General features: G+C 37.5%; 2 protein-coding genes across 3 annotated transcripts; both read right to left on the bottom strand.

Annotated features, from left to right (window-relative positions):
* Positions 1-1,125: 1,125 nt before the first annotated feature.
* LOC111791552 (FT-interacting protein 1) lies at positions 1,126-5,180 on the bottom strand. 2 transcript variants are annotated; one of them, XM_023672937.1, is made up of 3 exons: positions 4,708-5,180; positions 4,128-4,194; positions 1,126-3,855 (listed from the first exon to the last, which is right to left on the bottom strand). In XM_023672937.1, exon 3 carries the CDS (start codon positions 3,737-3,739, stop codon positions 1,418-1,420), a length of 2,322 nt encoding a protein of 773 aa, XP_023528705.1. In that variant the 5' UTR covers positions 3,740-3,855; positions 4,128-4,194; positions 4,708-5,180; the 3' UTR covers positions 1,126-1,417. The 2 variants fall into 2 exon arrangements, with proteins under 2 accessions (XP_023528705.1, XP_023528704.1); XM_023672936.1 differs by having other exon boundaries at positions 1,126-3,820; positions 4,708-5,179.
* Positions 5,181-12,266: 7,086 nt separating this feature from the next.
* Positions 12,267-17,197, bottom strand: LOC111791553 (outer envelope pore protein 16-3, chloroplastic/mitochondrial-like). Its single transcript, XM_023672938.1, has 3 exons — positions 17,057-17,197; positions 16,114-16,483; positions 12,267-12,671 (listed from the first exon to the last, which is right to left on the bottom strand). Exons 2-3 carry the CDS (start codon positions 16,442-16,444, stop codon positions 12,526-12,528), a joined length of 477 nt encoding a protein of 158 aa, XP_023528706.1. The 5' UTR covers positions 16,445-16,483; positions 17,057-17,197; the 3' UTR covers positions 12,267-12,525.
* Between the last annotated feature and the right edge of the window lie 357 nt (positions 17,198-17,554).

Below are 17,554 nucleotides of genomic sequence, written 5' to 3'. Positions count from 1 at the left end.
CTTAGAAAAGCGATTTAAACTAATTTATTATTTCAAAAGACATTTTTATCAAACACTAATTTTGTTTTTTTAGGGGAAAAAAAACATTAAATTTACCTGAAATTATTAAAAATCAATTTTAATTACCCAAAATCAATAAAATTGACTTTAAAGGTATAATGTGAAATTATTAAAATCACTTTTTTGACATTTCAAAATAATAAAAATAAGTTCAAGAGAGTTGTCTCCTAGTCGGTTTCGAGTACAAATACCCTTTTGTTAGAACGCGACAATACTCATCCACCTGTGTCGATTTCGATTTACAAATACCCTTTTGTTATAACGCGAGAATACCCATCCACCTGTGTCGGTTTTGAGTACAAATACCCTTTTGTTAGAATGCGAGGATACCCATCCACCTATGTCGGTTTCGAGTACAGATACCCTTTTTTTAGAACGCGAGAATACCCATCCACCTGTGTCGGTTTCGAGTACAGAAAACCTTTTGTTGGAACGCGAATAAATGACATAAGTTCACTATTTATCCCTCTATTAGAAACATTCTAGATATGTCTACAATTGAGTAAATAGCTCGACGAACAAACGAACGAATTAATATCATAGGCATATATTGGGCCTGTGGCCCAGTATGATCAAGCCCATCATAACAATTGAGTACAAAAGAAGAAAGAAATCCCTACATATTTATCATTTTCCTATATATATCATATATATATATATAAACAAAAAAATAAGAGGTGGGCGTATATTTGAAAACAGAGCCCAGAAAACGGTGAGTTTTGGTTAATAATAATAATATTTAAAAACGAAACAGATAAGGAACAAAGCAAGTGGACCGACAGAGATAAGCTTTCACTACACACAACAGACCAGACACCCTCCTCGTGTCTCGCATCAAACATGTCCTTCTTCAATAAAACATATCACTGTCCCTAAATTCCTCCACACCAAACAACCACATGCTAAGAACACACAAATTCTAAATCCGATAGCCTCTGTCGCCCCCGACCTCGACTGGTAGCCTATTGTGCCGTATGCACGGTCGCTTCCTTGTCCGATGGACGGGTGATGAGCTAGTTTTTAGACGAAACTAATACATACATTGTTACATTACAAGATGATTTATAATGGGAGGGAGCTTAACAGCATTTTATGGACATATGAAAAGAGTTTTAACATGATCCACAGAGGAAGGAAACAAAAGAAAAAACACATAAAAGAACAAAAAATCAGACNTTTTTTTTTTTTTTTTTTTTTTTTTTCTTTCTTCCCTGCTTCGATTAGATTATCTAACTGAGAGACGAATGCAGAAATAACAACGATACCGTGGTGATACCGTGGTGATGTCGATGATGTCGATGACGGTGGTTCCAAGATTATGGGAGGGGAGCTGCAGACATTGGTCATCAGGCTCTTATCACAACATACAATCTGTCTTTGCAGGCAGCCTCCTGAAGAAGTTGAGTGGCACAGAGGGGAGCTTATGCCGGAATCTGGGGTGTCTCAACACATAAAATCCAGTCAGCAGCGCCACGACTTGGAACGGTGTGACGTATAAGACAATGGCAGCGACAAGACAGAACAGAACAAACAGGGCTGTCGCTCTCGGGTCTCTCCAGCTAAGCAAGGATTGCAGCCTTTCTCCTTGAGTCGCCAAATCGCCAACAACGGTCTGAATCCTCCCAGCAATGCTCCTTAGTCGGTCGTACCTCATCCTCACTATGTCACCAGGCCTCGATGTCGGGAATGTGTCGAATTCTTCATCGAGTTCATCAGGGTGTGCAGAGTCTGCGTGTGACAGACGGGTGTCCATGTGTGGCGGATGCCTCGGCCTCCACCGGTAGTACCAAACTCCGATCAAGAACAGGTAGAGGAAAATGGTGGGCAGGATGAGCTCGGGGTACATGACGAGTATTATGAACAGGATGTGTATCAGTACAGTCGTAATCGGGTTTTTCCAGTTGCAAATTTGATCAAACCATTTCCCTACTGCTATTAATCCACTTAAAACTCCCATAATCCTGAAGAAATTCGCTTTGCTTCTTCGCATACTCCACATGTGGGAGCCGACATCCAGCATGTATTCGACTACCTCTTTCCTCAACGGTGGCTCGGCCCGGCTCAGTCTCATCGATACAATCTGAGTCGCCTGATGCCTTAAGCTATCGAGCTGGCTCACGGTCAAAGGATGAATGTAATGCATTTTGGGAAGCAGGGGATGTGTGTACATATGCATCATGTTCAGTAAGGATGAGCAAGTGAACCTCACTGCCAAATGTATCTCACCCATCTTCTTCACTCCATTTTGATGTAAAACTAGAAGAGGATACGAATGTGTGTAAACCCGATCCGTTTCGAGAGTTGAAAGACGTATCCTCACCTTCCCGATCCGTGAATCTTTCGTCCCTGCACCTTTATCTCCGTGCAAATGACAATTATCAAAAACACCGATCGTAACCACCGTACAAGGATCAAAAACTTCCCAAGTGTACTGCTCATTCCACTTCGGTGTGAAGCTATCAATGATCGTCCTAGTTCGAACCCACTTCTGCCCGTATTTCGCTACACAATATGCATCTGTCGTCCCACGACCGTCTTTAGTCTTCATAGGCATCAGTCCCTGAGCGTTGAGGATACCCAACTCCAACACCCCAATGCTCTGCTTCCACAATACTTTCGCTGTAGGTCGAAGATCACTGCTGTAGTGTGTAGATTCATCCAAAACATGGTAACCGCCTTCCAAACAGATCCTCATATGAATTCGGCTAGCGAACTTGAGTTCTTTTTTCTTTTCGCCTTCAAGGACGACATGCTTCTCGAGATTGAACCATTTGCTGTTGATGGGTTTATGGTCTAATCTCCGGTCAACGTATTGCAAAGGAATTGCACATCGACCAAGGGTTTCATCCTTATTCGGAGCAACACGGTCCTCAACGTTCAAAATCAGCGGTTCCTCGAATGGTTCTGCAGCTACAAACATCAAATCCTCATTCCACATAGGATTGATTGTTCTGTTCTGAGAAATCCGTGTTCTCAACGCTTGATTTCCCAGGATAGCCTTCACAAAGACTTCCGGGTATCGACCCTTATCAGTAGGCTGTAAGTCCTGAGCTTCGATAACGTTAACCCGTAAATACCAGAGCTTGGGTGAAAGATACACCTTCGATCGGATATTCGCTAGACCATCGGTTCCACTGACGGTCGCAGCATCTGAATGCCATGCTTCAGGAAATGCTTCATCAGCTTGAGTGCCCATCCAAACAGCCAACATTAGTTCTCCTTTCAGTTTAACGCCTTTTTTGTCGTCCAATCTATACCATTGAGGAGCCAATGGACTGTCGGGTGGAACACGTTTTGGAATCTCATTCATGTCGAACAAAACACGACCCATGAAATCATCCTTCACAAAATCTTTATCCTTCACAGTAACCTCAAGCACTGAAGACTGAATCCGGTCTTTCGAAAACGCAAAAACCTGGTTCCATTCAGGATTTGACTTCTTCTCAAAATGTCGAGTCGTACCCTTGTAGTTTCCGAGCTTTACTTCCACATAAGGGTCACAGCTGCCTGTAGCATCCTTTCCAGGCAAATCTCTCGCTTTGACAACACGAACATAGAGATACTGCATTTGCTCAACGAGGTCATACGTGCTCGTGAGCTTATCTCCGGTGACCTTCCCCCCACCAAGATGGGGATTGGTCTCCTTCAATAGAAAGTCCTCCGGTGGTGGCCTCTGCATCTTCTCGGTGATACGCAACAAGACCCGAATCCGAAATAACTAGCAGTCGAAAACAGTCCGATTTCCTCACAGAATCTGAAGCTGAATCCAAATTATGTCAAAAAGTTCTCAGAAGCCTATAAAATAAGGAAGAACAGAAGAATAAAACAAAAACAGCTAGCCGTTACAGTAAGTGAATAGATTAAGATCGCCTCAAACTATGAAAATTTCAAACCAAAGTTCCTTAAAAGACTCGAAATATTAGCAGTTCTAGACACAGACATGCAACATCGAACTCACAAAATTAAAACACAAAAGTAGGTAAGCTATCCCAAACTATTTTGAATATCAACAACTCAAATGGATTAAAAAAATACAAAGATCTTATAACTTCATAAAATAATATTACCTCAAAAGTAGTACATAGAAATCCAAACAGTTCCTGTCGGATAGTATCAGATCTATGTGCCAGAACCCTGAACATTCCAAAACAGAGAAATCCACAAGATTAAACCAAACCACAGAGGCTTTCATCTAAAAACACCACAAAAATGCAAAAACCCAGAAGAGAAATTCTCCTTCAAGCTCAAGATTACTACGTTATCATCCACGAGAAAGGACAAAAACAAAGACAGCCATGAGTTCGTCATTTTCTGGAAACAAAAACAGAACATAGTGTGTAATGCTAATTACGCCACACCCAGAAGAAGCATTTGGGTTTCGAGAACTTTCTAGACACTAATCAGGGTTTAGTTTCAAAACCCACAAAAACCCAAAACGAAATTTCATCATCCTTTCAAGAAATTTCCCAAGAAACATACAGAGTAAGAGAAAAACAGAGCGTTAAAGGCACTAACAAGAACAGAGCATATCATATCCGAAAGAAAACACGATTAAGCCACACAAACACAAAGAAAAACCAATCAAAACGAGGATTTCACACGAAAACTAAAAGGATCATGCAAAGCCATTGAAGATTAAGAGAGCACCTAAAATGGGGTGAAGGCGATTGAGAGGGGTTTTGGAGGGAAAAAAATCATCGCCGACAGAAACCCAGGAGAGGAAAAGAGAAAGCGGTGATGTTTAACGAAGAGAAGGGAATGAAGGGGTGAGGATAAAGAGGGAAAAGAAAGAAGGAAAAGAAGAGAAAAGGAGAGGGGGAAAGCAAAGGAAAGAGGGGTTTGCAGAGCAGGAATGCTTTTGCTTTTTGCAGAATTTGCTTTATGGGTTGGGATCTGATGAATCTGCGAGAAATATACAGAAATTGTTAGGGGGGGGTGGAGAGAGTATTTAGTATGGAAGAGGTGGGAGGTGGAGGGGCCCAAAGAAGCGTGTGAAGAACCACCATGGGAGCTCACAGGTGCGGTGGATATCTATCTCTGTTGCTTTGGGCTAATAATTAAGATACTTAACATGGAATTAGCAACTCTTCTTCCATCTTCATCTCCTCTTCTCTACTGCGTTTCTCTTTTTTGTTTTCTCGCTCTCCGTGTGACTTGGGGAACTGTGAAAAATGATGAACAGTGTTGGATTAAGTTGAATTGGGTCGGTTCCAGGGATGAATCAAATGTCTTTGGATTCTTTGTTTTTTTGGTATGTGTGAGTATTTCATTTGTTGGTATAGTTCCATTGGATAAGATATACTCATGGAATGAGTGGATATTTTAAATTTGGTACTAATTTGGGAAGCGAGAAAACTTCAATGATCTAAAATGACCTCTCTAAGTAATTTTATTCTTTCGAGTAATTACATAATTTTAACCTAAATTCAAAAGTAAAAAAAGTTCACTCCAATCCAAAAAACGCATAAAAAAAAGAGATGAAGAATCAATATTCAAAAAGTTTGATTCTTTACCAATATGTTGTATTCATGCTATGGAAATATAGAAGGGTGAGAGATCGCTTACTTCATTTTTTTTTAGACTGATTAAGAAATAATTCAAGATACCGCAGTTTATAAATAGTTTATAAATACAATTCAAGATACCGCAGTTTATAAATAGTTTATAAATACAGTTCAACGTTAATTGACATTAACTCTATTTTATTCTTCGTTGATGATTATTTCTTTATTTATTTTAAGAGTAGATATGGCGTAGATATGGCTTAAAATATTAAAAACGGATCGGGTTTTGATGACGGCTAAAGATGTATGAAACCATTCTGAGTCTATAAGGTTTTCATAACATGATACACAGAAGCTTGGACATACGTTGTTAGGTCGTAAGCGATGTAATTTCGAGTTGATTGATTGAAGATTCAATTACGTTATAAGATACGTTATTTGAGGTATGATAAAAGTACAATAAACAATTGCTTCAAAACCGATACAGTAAGTATTAAGTACATATTGTACGAGTATCGAATTAGCATTCATCTACGGTTTACTAACAAACATATCAAAAAGCGAGAGAGTTGTACAGATGTTAAAGAAGTTGCATGGATTGCATAAACTCAATGACTTTATAGAAGAATAGAATGCACAAGAAAAAGTGGTGGGGGTGGTATCCAAAGCATCAGAATCAAGCACACCTCCATGCATAAAACATATATATAATATATTCCATTGAAAGGGGGGAGATAGGAACTTGGAAGACTCTTTTTTGAGACACAACAAAATGTAAAGAATAAAGCTTTGGTAAGAAATAGTGCTTTTGAAGGAACCCAATTATTCCTATGCCCAAAAAGAAGTTCATGGGAGAGCCAATATTAGGGTTAATATATTGCCTCACATCTATGTGCATATCCATTCCTTACGAGAGAAGTCACCCTCTGATTTCAAGATATGACACTTTTAATATCATGGGTGTCGGGTAAGTTTCAACCAAGTAGAATTGGTCATCCAAGCTCTATAATCTAACCTTTAGTTGAGTTAAATAGCTAGACAAGCTCAAATGGATAGGTGAAACTTGACCAAAGTATCGAGTTTGTCGAGAGCTGACAAGCTAAGTTCGATGATCGGCGACTAATCAAGCTAAAGTTAGGAGTTGAACTTTAACTAGAAAGACTTGTCAAGCTATAACCTGAAAGATAATCATTGATTAAACTAAGAGATTAATAACAAACTTCTAATCTGTTGTTAAGCTATGAAGGGAAGTGAGAGATTAATATTAGATGCTTAAGTAATGTGACAACTCAAGCTTCAATGCCGTAAAGGATTAAATGCAGCTTAGTATAAAACTGATACACAAGTATATATATGAATCCATTATGAGAAAGAACCGAAGAAACTAACCATAGTGAGATATAAAATTTCCCTGAAAGAGGAAAACATAGTGCCATTTGACAATTTTGCTAGTAGAAAGCTTCCACATATTAATGGTGATAAATCCGAAACTAACCATAAAAACAAGTTGAACAAATTGAGAGTACCTTTTTATTCATACAACCATCGCTGTTAAGCTCGCTCAAGAGAACTGAGAGTATAATTACATCTCTGGAAAACCAAAAGAGAAAGCCAACCAATTGCTGCAAATATTAGTAATGCTACTCGATGTGGGATCTCTTCTTGGTGGTGTAAGGGTAGTACTCCTTGCCATTGTCAATTCTTGTGGTCTGACCACCAACATCAATTAGTGCAGAAGTAACTGCCAAAGCAGCTCCAGCAGAAATGGCTGTTGGAATACTTTTTCCTGAAAGAAAACAATAGAAACAGTTAACCACTTTCAGACCAAGTTTACTTATTAGGGACATGAAAAGAAAACAGATTAGGAACACATCCTAAAGCAACGGATCAGAAAGATGAGAATGACACTTCACTTTACAAAAATGTGCTGATAGGGATTATTGTGACAAATATAACAATCAAGCTATACCCATATCAGGCAATTGCCACCTCTTGTGAGACAATTTCGAGTACTACATAGTGTGGATATGACTTTCATTCATTCAGCCAAGTAGGGATTAATTCAGAGTGACATGAGGTCTAGAATTATTAAAAACAATTATGAAGAAAAGGTCATAGCTTTAGCGGAGAAAGTAGGTATTACAAGAGTGTTTGAAATTCTCTCCCTCCCTCCTTTGTCTTAGATTTTGTGTGTGTTTGTGTGTGTGTGTATTAAATAGCACTTCCCTCCAATTTGCGCCATTTAATTTAGTTGGAATGCAAACTTTTGCAGTCCAAGTCCAAACTTAAGCCTCTGTCCTGCCTAAGAGGTTGTTACTAAGATGCAGACTAATTATTTGTCTTTAAGGTAGAAACTTTGATAAACATAGGAGAGGAGAATTCTTTAGGGAGGTGCAGACTAGGATGGAGGCTGCCTATTAATAAAGTACACAGAGGTCTCTCGCTCTTTGGAACACAGAGGTCTTGGCGTCATAAATATAGCTAAGTGAAATGACACATTTTTAACCAAATGCATATTGTGGTTCCTTTTAGAAAGTAATGCACCATGGTAGGTATGGGAAGGATAAGTCAGGTGTATCACCAGGTGCAGAAATGTCCTGCAGCAGTTGCTTGCATATTTCCAAGCTTAGATATATTTTGGATACTGCAGCCTTTGGTTGCATGTTTTAGGTGGGAGAAGGCAGTAGAGTTAAATTTTGGAATGACATCTGGACAAGACTACTCTCTCCTTTTATCTACTAGACTCTATGCTTGCTAGCAATTATGGAATGATTCTAATAGGCGTTCAATGTTGAACTTTTACTGTGATCTAAGTTATTCTGAATTGGGCTACCGGCTAGAGGTATGCAGGTTGAATGGTTTATCCATTTTTAGATATCGTGGACAATGAAGTCTAAATAGGTAAACACTCGCCTTCCTTTCTTCTATAAATGCTAGATACCACTTCATGCCAAATTTGATTTGATTCACTGAAAAAGTGCCATACCCATTGCGACCAGTACTATTTTTTCTTTCTCAAGTAGCCCCAGCCCACCACAATCAATAGGCAAAGACAACACATTCCAGTGTACAAGATGGCTTAGGTTCCTGTCTGAATTATCTATCAGCCATACAAAAATTCCTCAACATTTTTTCCAAACTTACCACTTTTATTTACCTAAACACAGGAAAATATGACATGAAATAGGTAGGTAAGGTGGGAAGACCTGCTTGTCAAAGAGCCAATCTCCCCCGTTAGAAAGGTAAGACTTCCATTTTTCAAACTTATAAAGGACTTCATCTTCTTCCATGGGCTTCCGAAACTCTAGCCTTATGAATTTATCATGCACAGGCATCCCCGAGTAAGAAATTGACATGTTACAAGGTCAAACACCATTTTCTTTGCAGAAGCCCTCACTTCAGCAAAAGGAATATTCTAGACCACAAACCTGNTATCTCTGTTGCTTTGGGCTAATAATTAAGATACTTAACATGGAATTAGCAACTCTTCTTCCATCTTCATCTCCTCTTCTCTACTGCGTTTCTCTTTTTTGTTTTCTCGCTCTCCGTGTGACTTGGGGAACTGTGAAAAATGATGAACAGTGTTGGATTAAGTTGAATTGGGTCGGTTCCAGGGATGAATCAAATNAACAGAAGAATAAAACAAAAACAGCTAGCCGTTACAGTAAGTGAATAGATTAAGATCGCCTCAAACTATGAAAATTTCAAACCAAAGTTCCTTAAAAGACTCGAAATATTAGCAGTTCTAGACACAGACATGCAACATCGAACTCACAAAATTAAAACACAAAAGTAGGTAAGCTATCCCAAACTATTTTGAATATCAACAACTCAAATGGATTAAAAAAATACAAAGATCTTATAACTTCATAAAATAATATTACCTCAAAAGTAGTACATAGAAATCCAAACAGTTCCTGTCGGATAGTATCAGATCTATGTGCCAGAACCCTGAACATTCCAAAACAGAGAAATCCACAAGATTAAACCAAACCACAGAGGCTTTCATCTAAAAACACCACAAAAATGCAAAAACCCAGAAGAGAAATTCTCCTTCAAGCTCAAGATTACTACGTTATCATCCACGAGAAAGGACAAAAACAAAGACAGCCATGAGTTCGTCATTTTCTGGAAACAAAAACAGAACATAGTGTGTAATGCTAATTACGCCACACCCAGAAGAAGCATTTGGGTTTCGAGAACTTTCTAGACACTAATCAGGGTTTAGTTTCAAAACCCACAAAAACCCAAAACGAAATTTCATCATCCTTTCAAGAAATTTCCCAAGAAACATACAGAGTAAGAGAAAAACAGAGCGTTAAAGGCACTAACAAGAACAGAGCATATCATATCCGAAAGAAAACACGATTAAGCCACACAAACACAAAGAAAAACCAATCAAAACGAGGATTTCACACGAAAACTAAAAGGATCATGCAAAGCCATTGAAGATTAAGAGAGCACCTAAAATGGGGTGAAGGCGATTGAGAGGGGTTTTGGAGGGAAAAAAATCATCGCCGACAGAAACCCAGGAGAGGAAAAGAGAAAGCGGTGATGTTTAACGAAGAGAAGGGAATGAAGGGGTGAGGATAAAGAGGGAAAAGAAAGAAGGAAAAGAAGAGAAAAGGAGAGGGGGAAAGCAAAGGAAAGAGGGGTTTGCAGAGCAGGAATGCTTTTGCTTTTTGCAGAATTTGCTTTATGGGTTGGGATCTGATGAATCTGCGAGAAATATACAGAAATTGTTAGGGGGGGGTGGAGAGAGTATTTAGTATGGAAGAGGTGGGAGGTGGAGGGGCCCAAAGAAGCGTGTGAAGAACCACCATGGGAGCTCACAGGTGCGGTGGATATCTATCTCTGTTGCTTTGGGCTAATAATTAAGATACTTAACATGGAATTAGCAACTCTTCTTCCATCTTCATCTCCTCTTCTCTACTGCGTTTCTCTTTTTTGTTTTCTCGCTCTCCGTGTGACTTGGGGAACTGTGAAAAATGATGAACAGTGTTGGATTAAGTTGAATTGGGTCGGTTCCAGGGATGAATCAAATGTCTTTGGATTCTTTGTTTTTTTGGTATGTGTGAGTATTTCATTTGTTGGTATAGTTCCATTGGATAAGATATACTCATGGAATGAGTGGATATTTTAAATTTGGTACTAATTTGGGAAGCGAGAAAACTTCAATGATCTAAAATGACCTCTCTAAGTAATTTTATTCTTTCGAGTAATTACATAATTTTAACCTAAATTCAAAAGTAAAAAAAGTTCACTCCAATCCAAAAAACGCATAAAAAAAAGAGATGAAGAATCAATATTCAAAAAGTTTGATTCTTTACCAATATGTTGTATTCATGCTATGGAAATATAGAAGGGTGAGAGATCGCTTACTTCATTTTTTTTTAGACTGATTAAGAAATAATTCAAGATACCGCAGTTTATAAATAGTTTATAAATACAATTCAAGATACCGCAGTTTATAAATAGTTTATAAATACAGTTCAACGTTAATTGACATTAACTCTATTTTATTCTTCGTTGATGATTATTTCTTTATTTATTTTAAGAGTAGATATGGCGTAGATATGGCTTAAAATATTAAAAACGGATCGGGTTTTGATGACGGCTAAAGATGTATGAAACCATTCTGAGTCTATAAGGTTTTCATAACATGATACACAGAAGCTTGGACATACGTTGTTAGGTCGTAAGCGATGTAATTTCGAGTTGATTGATTGAAGATTCAATTACGTTATAAGATACGTTATTTGAGGTATGATAAAAGTACAATAAACAATTGCTTCAAAACCGATACAGTAAGTATTAAGTACATATTGTACGAGTATCGAATTAGCATTCATCTACGGTTTACTAACAAACATATCAAAAAGCGAGAGAGTTGTACAGATGTTAAAGAAGTTGCATGGATTGCATAAACTCAATGACTTTATAGAAGAATAGAATGCACAAGAAAAAGTGGTGGGGGTGGTATCCAAAGCATCAGAATCAAGCACACCTCCATGCATAAAACATATATATAATATATTCCATTGAAAGGGGGGAGATAGGAACTTGGAAGACTCTTTTTTGAGACACAACAAAATGTAAAGAATAAAGCTTTGGTAAGAAATAGTGCTTTTGAAGGAACCCAATTATTCCTATGCCCAAAAAGAAGTTCATGGGAGAGCCAATATTAGGGTTAATATATTGCCTCACATCTATGTGCATATCCATTCCTTACGAGAGAAGTCACCCTCTGATTTCAAGATATGACACTTTTAATATCATGGGTGTCGGGTAAGTTTCAACCAAGTAGAATTGGTCATCCAAGCTCTATAATCTAACCTTTAGTTGAGTTAAATAGCTAGACAAGCTCAAATGGATAGGTGAAACTTGACCAAAGTATCGAGTTTGTCGAGAGCTGACAAGCTAAGTTCGATGATCGGCGACTAATCAAGCTAAAGTTAGGAGTTGAACTTTAACTAGAAAGACTTGTCAAGCTATAACCTGAAAGATAATCATTGATTAAACTAAGAGATTAATAACAAACTTCTAATCTGTTGTTAAGCTATGAAGGGAAGTGAGAGATTAATATTAGATGCTTAAGTAATGTGACAACTCAAGCTTCAATGCCGTAAAGGATTAAATGCAGCTTAGTATAAAACTGATACACAAGTATATATATGAATCCATTATGAGAAAGAACCGAAGAAACTAACCATAGTGAGATATAAAATTTCCCTGAAAGAGGAAAACATAGTGCCATTTGACAATTTTGCTAGTAGAAAGCTTCCACATATTAATGGTGATAAATCCGAAACTAACCATAAAAACAAGTTGAACAAATTGAGAGTACCTTTTTATTCATACAACCATCGCTGTTAAGCTCGCTCAAGAGAACTGAGAGTATAATTACATCTCTGGAAAACCAAAAGAGAAAGCCAACCAATTGCTGCAAATATTAGTAATGCTACTCGATGTGGGATCTCTTCTTGGTGGTGTAAGGGTAGTACTCCTTGCCATTGTCAATTCTTGTGGTCTGACCACCAACATCAATTAGTGCAGAAGTAACTGCCAAAGCAGCTCCAGCAGAAATGGCTGTTGGAATACTTTTTCCTGAAAGAAAACAATAGAAACAGTTAACCACTTTCAGACCAAGTTTACTTATTAGGGACATGAAAAGAAAACAGATTAGGAACACATCCTAAAGCAACGGATCAGAAAGATGAGAATGACACTTCACTTTACAAAAATGTGCTGATAGGGATTATTGTGACAAATATAACAATCAAGCTATACCCATATCAGGCAATTGCCACCTCTTGTGAGACAATTTCGAGTACTACATAGTGTGGATATGACTTTCATTCATTCAGCCAAGTAGGGATTAATTCAGAGTGACATGAGGTCTAGAATTATTAAAAACAATTATGAAGAAAAGGTCATAGCTTTAGCGGAGAAAGTAGGTATTACAAGAGTGTTTGAAATTCTCTCCCTCCCTCCTTTGTCTTAGATTTTGTGTGTGTTTGTGTGTGTGTGTATTAAATAGCACTTCCCTCCAATTTGCGCCATTTAATTTAGTTGGAATGCAAACTTTTGCAGTCCAAGTCCAAACTTAAGCCTCTGTCCTGCCTAAGAGGTTGTTACTAAGATGCAGACTAATTATTTGTCTTTAAGGTAGAAACTTTGATAAACATAGGAGAGGAGAATTCTTTAGGGAGGTGCAGACTAGGATGGAGGCTGCCTATTAATAAAGTACACAGAGGTCTCTCGCTCTTTGGAACACAGAGGTCTTGGCGTCATAAATATAGCTAAGTGAAATGACACATTTTTAACCAAATGCATATTGTGGTTCCTTTTAGAAAGTAATGCACCATGGTAGGTATGGGAAGGATAAGTCAGGTGTATCACCAGGTGCAGAAATGTCCTGCAGCAGTTGCTTGCATATTTCCAAGCTTAGATATATTTTGGATACTGCAGCCTTTGGTTGCATGTTTTAGGTGGGAGAAGGCAGTAGAGTTAAATTTTGGAATGACATCTGGACAAGACTACTCTCTCCTTTTATCTACTAGACTCTATGCTTGCTAGCAATTATGGAATGATTCTAATAGGCGTTCAATGTTGAACTTTTACTGTGATCTAAGTTATTCTGAATTGGGCTACCGGCTAGAGGTATGCAGGTTGAATGGTTTATCCATTTTTAGATATCGTGGACAATGAAGTCTAAATAGGTAAACACTCGCCTTCCTTTCTTCTATAAATGCTAGATACCACTTCATGCCAAATTTGATTTGATTCACTGAAAAAGTGCCATACCCATTGCGACCAGTACTATTTTTTCTTTCTCAAGTAGCCCCAGCCCACCACAATCAATAGGCAAAGACAACACATTCCAGTGTACAAGATGGCTTAGGTTCCTGTCTGAATTATCTATCAGCCATACAAAAATTCCTCAACATTTTTTCCAAACTTACCACTTTTATTTACCTAAACACAGGAAAATATGACATGAAATAGGTAGGTAAGGTGGGAAGACCTGCTTGTCAAAGAGCCAATCTCCCCCGTTAGAAAGGTAAGACTTCCATTTTTCAAACTTATAAAGGACTTCATCTTCTTCCATGGGCTTCCGAAACTCTAGCCTTATGAATTTATCATGCACAGGCATCCCCGAGTAAGAAATTGACATGTTACAAGGTCAAACACCATTTTCTTTGCAGAAGCCCTCACTTCAGCAAAAGGAATATTCTAGACCACAAACCTGAAGTTTTCGCATTTATTTTTAGGTTCAAAGAAATATAAAAAATCCAATGTACCTTAAGTAAATGCTCTAACACTTTCCTATCATCTTTGCATATAAGTAAATTACTCTCCATAAAATGAATATGTGAAAATGCTCCTGGTTCTCCTCAAGGAATAAAAATGTTCAAGAAAACCCCACAAATACCATGTTCAATCAAACTACTCAACACATTTCCAATCAAGAAAGAAACAAAATGACAAAAAAATCTGTCCTTTTAAATGTAGCCCTCAACAGCCCTCTTAGTCTACCATTAAGAAAAATAACAGAGTTTTATTCCATTAACGGGAGCTAGTGTTTGCAATCACACGATCCAAGAATTTGTTAGTCCATTTTATCCATCTCATGCCCAGGCCTTTGCTTTTAAACGCCATTAGCAAAAATTCCTAATCAACTATATGGCTTTCTCAAAGTAGACTTAAGTATCCATTCCCACTTTTTCTAATTTATATAATCTTACATTCCTTCAGTCTGAGCATGGATAGAATCAATTAGTTGCAATCCTTCCACATGAGCATTTTGACTTGTTGACATTATGCAAGGCAACATATACTTAAAACTTTTCTTTTTTTAAGAAACCAAAGTTTCATTGTGAAATAATGATAGAAAAGATGAATACAAAAAAAAAAAAAAAAAAAAAAAAAAAAAAAAAAAAAAAAAAAAACCACAAAAAAGTGAAGGGAACCTCAAACCAACTAAAAAATGTCTCTAATCTAATAAAATCGAATCAAGATCATAATCACAAAAGAGGTTATTAATAAACGCCCATGGGGAGGCATTAAATTGAGCCCCCTCCAAGACCTCCTCATTCGAACTCCCAACCTTCCTAAAAATTCTAGTGTTCCTCTCTAGTCAAATACCCCAAACAATAGCAAGAAATCTTGCTTACCACAACACATGACCTTTCTCACTTAAAGTAGTGAGGCATACTAAACAATAATAATAATAAAGAAAACTTGTTGTTTCTATATTGTAAAAAAAATTCCTTAAAATAAAGGTACATTAGTTTTGCTTTGGAATCGGGAGGGGGGGTTCCAGGCCTCTTAAAGTCTAGAGTACTCTGTATCAGTTTCACACAGTTATGCAATAGTGCTACTTCCATTTGCTTAGTCCGTAACCATGCCAGTATTGAACTTCAGAATAACAGTAATCTTTCATAATTTTTCTCTTTGTTTTTTACAAGAAACAAAGAATATATCAATAGCAAGAAAGTCATGCTAGACCAAAGTGTTAAAAAAAAAAGACTCCAAATTAGCTGAAATATGCACACCATAATAGTCACAAAAATACTTAGAGAGAGAACACCAGATGGATGCAAAAATCACAGTAGGAGGGCGCTTCTGCTGAAGCATATGCCTACTGTAACCTACAGTAACCCGAGCTTAAATAACATACTTACAATCCCCATCCAGTGCACCAGTTCCACTTTTCATAAAAAGGTTGAGAGTAAGAAAACCAAAAAGGTTAGACGGAACACAATAATGAGTGCATTAAATTAATGATAAATGGTGTTAACTTTTTTGGAGTTAGCATTTAAATATCAACAGATGAAAACATGCCACATAAACTTCAGTTAGGAGAAAAGAAAAAAAACTCTCCACATTCATAAAATAAAACTTCATTCCATCCTCTATGACAGGCAAGCAGAGAAAAGGAGAAACAACACTTATAAAACATGTTAACAGAACTTTGTTCACGTTTGCTAATTTAAGAATTCAAACTGCGACCGTATCAAGAACTAGAAAGAGTACAAAGTTTCACCTTTATATCCGAGAACAGATGCTCCAGCTGCAAAACCACCTATAGCTCCATTAACGAAGTCTCTTTTCATTCTATAATTCTGGACAAGCTGCTCAACGCCAATGTATACCCCTCCAATAGCAGCAAATGTCATCCCATAGTTTCCCATCATTTTCAAGGTTCTCACAAGCCCGGGCAGAGCAACATTTCTCTCAACACGGGGCACATCATACCAAGTGGCAGCAATTGTCCCAAAAATGGTCCCTGAAACAAATCCTGTAGTAGCACCTTTGATCGTTTTCATTATTGACGTATCATCATCCTCCAAGTACCTACGCTCTGAAGCATCCATGGGTTTTTTTTTTTTTCAAGTTACTGGCAATGACCAAAGCTGCAGAAAGAAAAGATGCAAGACTCAGGTCTCAAAAACCACGTCGAAAGAAACTTTTTTTTTTTTTTTTTTTTTTTTGTGAAATCATTCACTTAAGCGGAAAATTAATTAGGTGAAATAATAACGAAACATGTATGTATCCCATTCCTTTACGTTTTCTCAGCAGAAAAAGACGTGCATTAAAAAAAAAAAAATCAGGAATTTCTAACTTCCTGTGAAGAACGAGCAGCTAGATGCAAACATCCTAATGGAACTGCAAAAAGAGTAGGGCAATCTACATCGTCAATTCGAACCAATAACCCGCTAGATAACGAACAATTCGAAACCTAAGCCAAATACATGCGTTTAGATCAAGCCGGAAGCGTCAAACAATATCCGCTAACTGGCACACCTGCAGACTAAAATTCAATTTCTCTATTTCCTCGAAAAGAGAAGCAGGCAGATCAAACCGCAGAGAGGTAAACCTAGACGGATTGCGTTTACAATTACATCGAGTGCGATCAAGCATTGTAGATTAGGAAAATCCATAAACATTCAAACAAAGAGGATTGGATAGAAGGAAGAAACAAATACCCGTTACGATGAAGCTCGCGGGAAAGAGGAAGAGGAGGAGGAGACTGAACTTCTAAAACCAGCGCAAGAAGAACTCTTCAACTCGTGTTACTCAATCTGGCGCCGTTGCAGCCCGATTCTCAGATGGTTGCGTAATTACAATACTACCCTTGTCGATGCATCCACTACAATTACATATATTAAATTATAAATTTAGCCCAATTTTAATTTTGTACAATTTCTCTTATAAAATCATATTTTTTTATTATTATTTTGAATTCAATAAATCTTGAATTTTTAATTTCGAATTTTTCCCATATTTCTTAAAAGAAATATTTCTCAGACTCAAATCTTTTATAGACTCTTTGTTCTATTCATAATAAAATAATGTTGAGGTATTTGATACGTCCTTTTTCGCCCGATGATAGATGGTCAATTCTAGGTCTTTATACACACAGAAAGAGGTCTCGGTCAATTCTAGGTCTTTATACACACAGAAAGAGGTCTCTCTCTTTCTTT

Source organism: Cucurbita pepo, chromosome LG03, assembly GCF_002806865.2.
Source record: "Cucurbita pepo subsp. pepo cultivar mu-cu-16 chromosome LG03, ASM280686v2, whole genome shotgun sequence".
In the NCBI taxonomy this organism is placed as follows: Eukaryota; Viridiplantae; Streptophyta; class Magnoliopsida; order Cucurbitales; family Cucurbitaceae; genus Cucurbita; species Cucurbita pepo.
The sequence above is the reverse complement of the archived record's forward strand: the minus strand, read 5'-3'. Positions and strand labels throughout refer to the sequence as shown.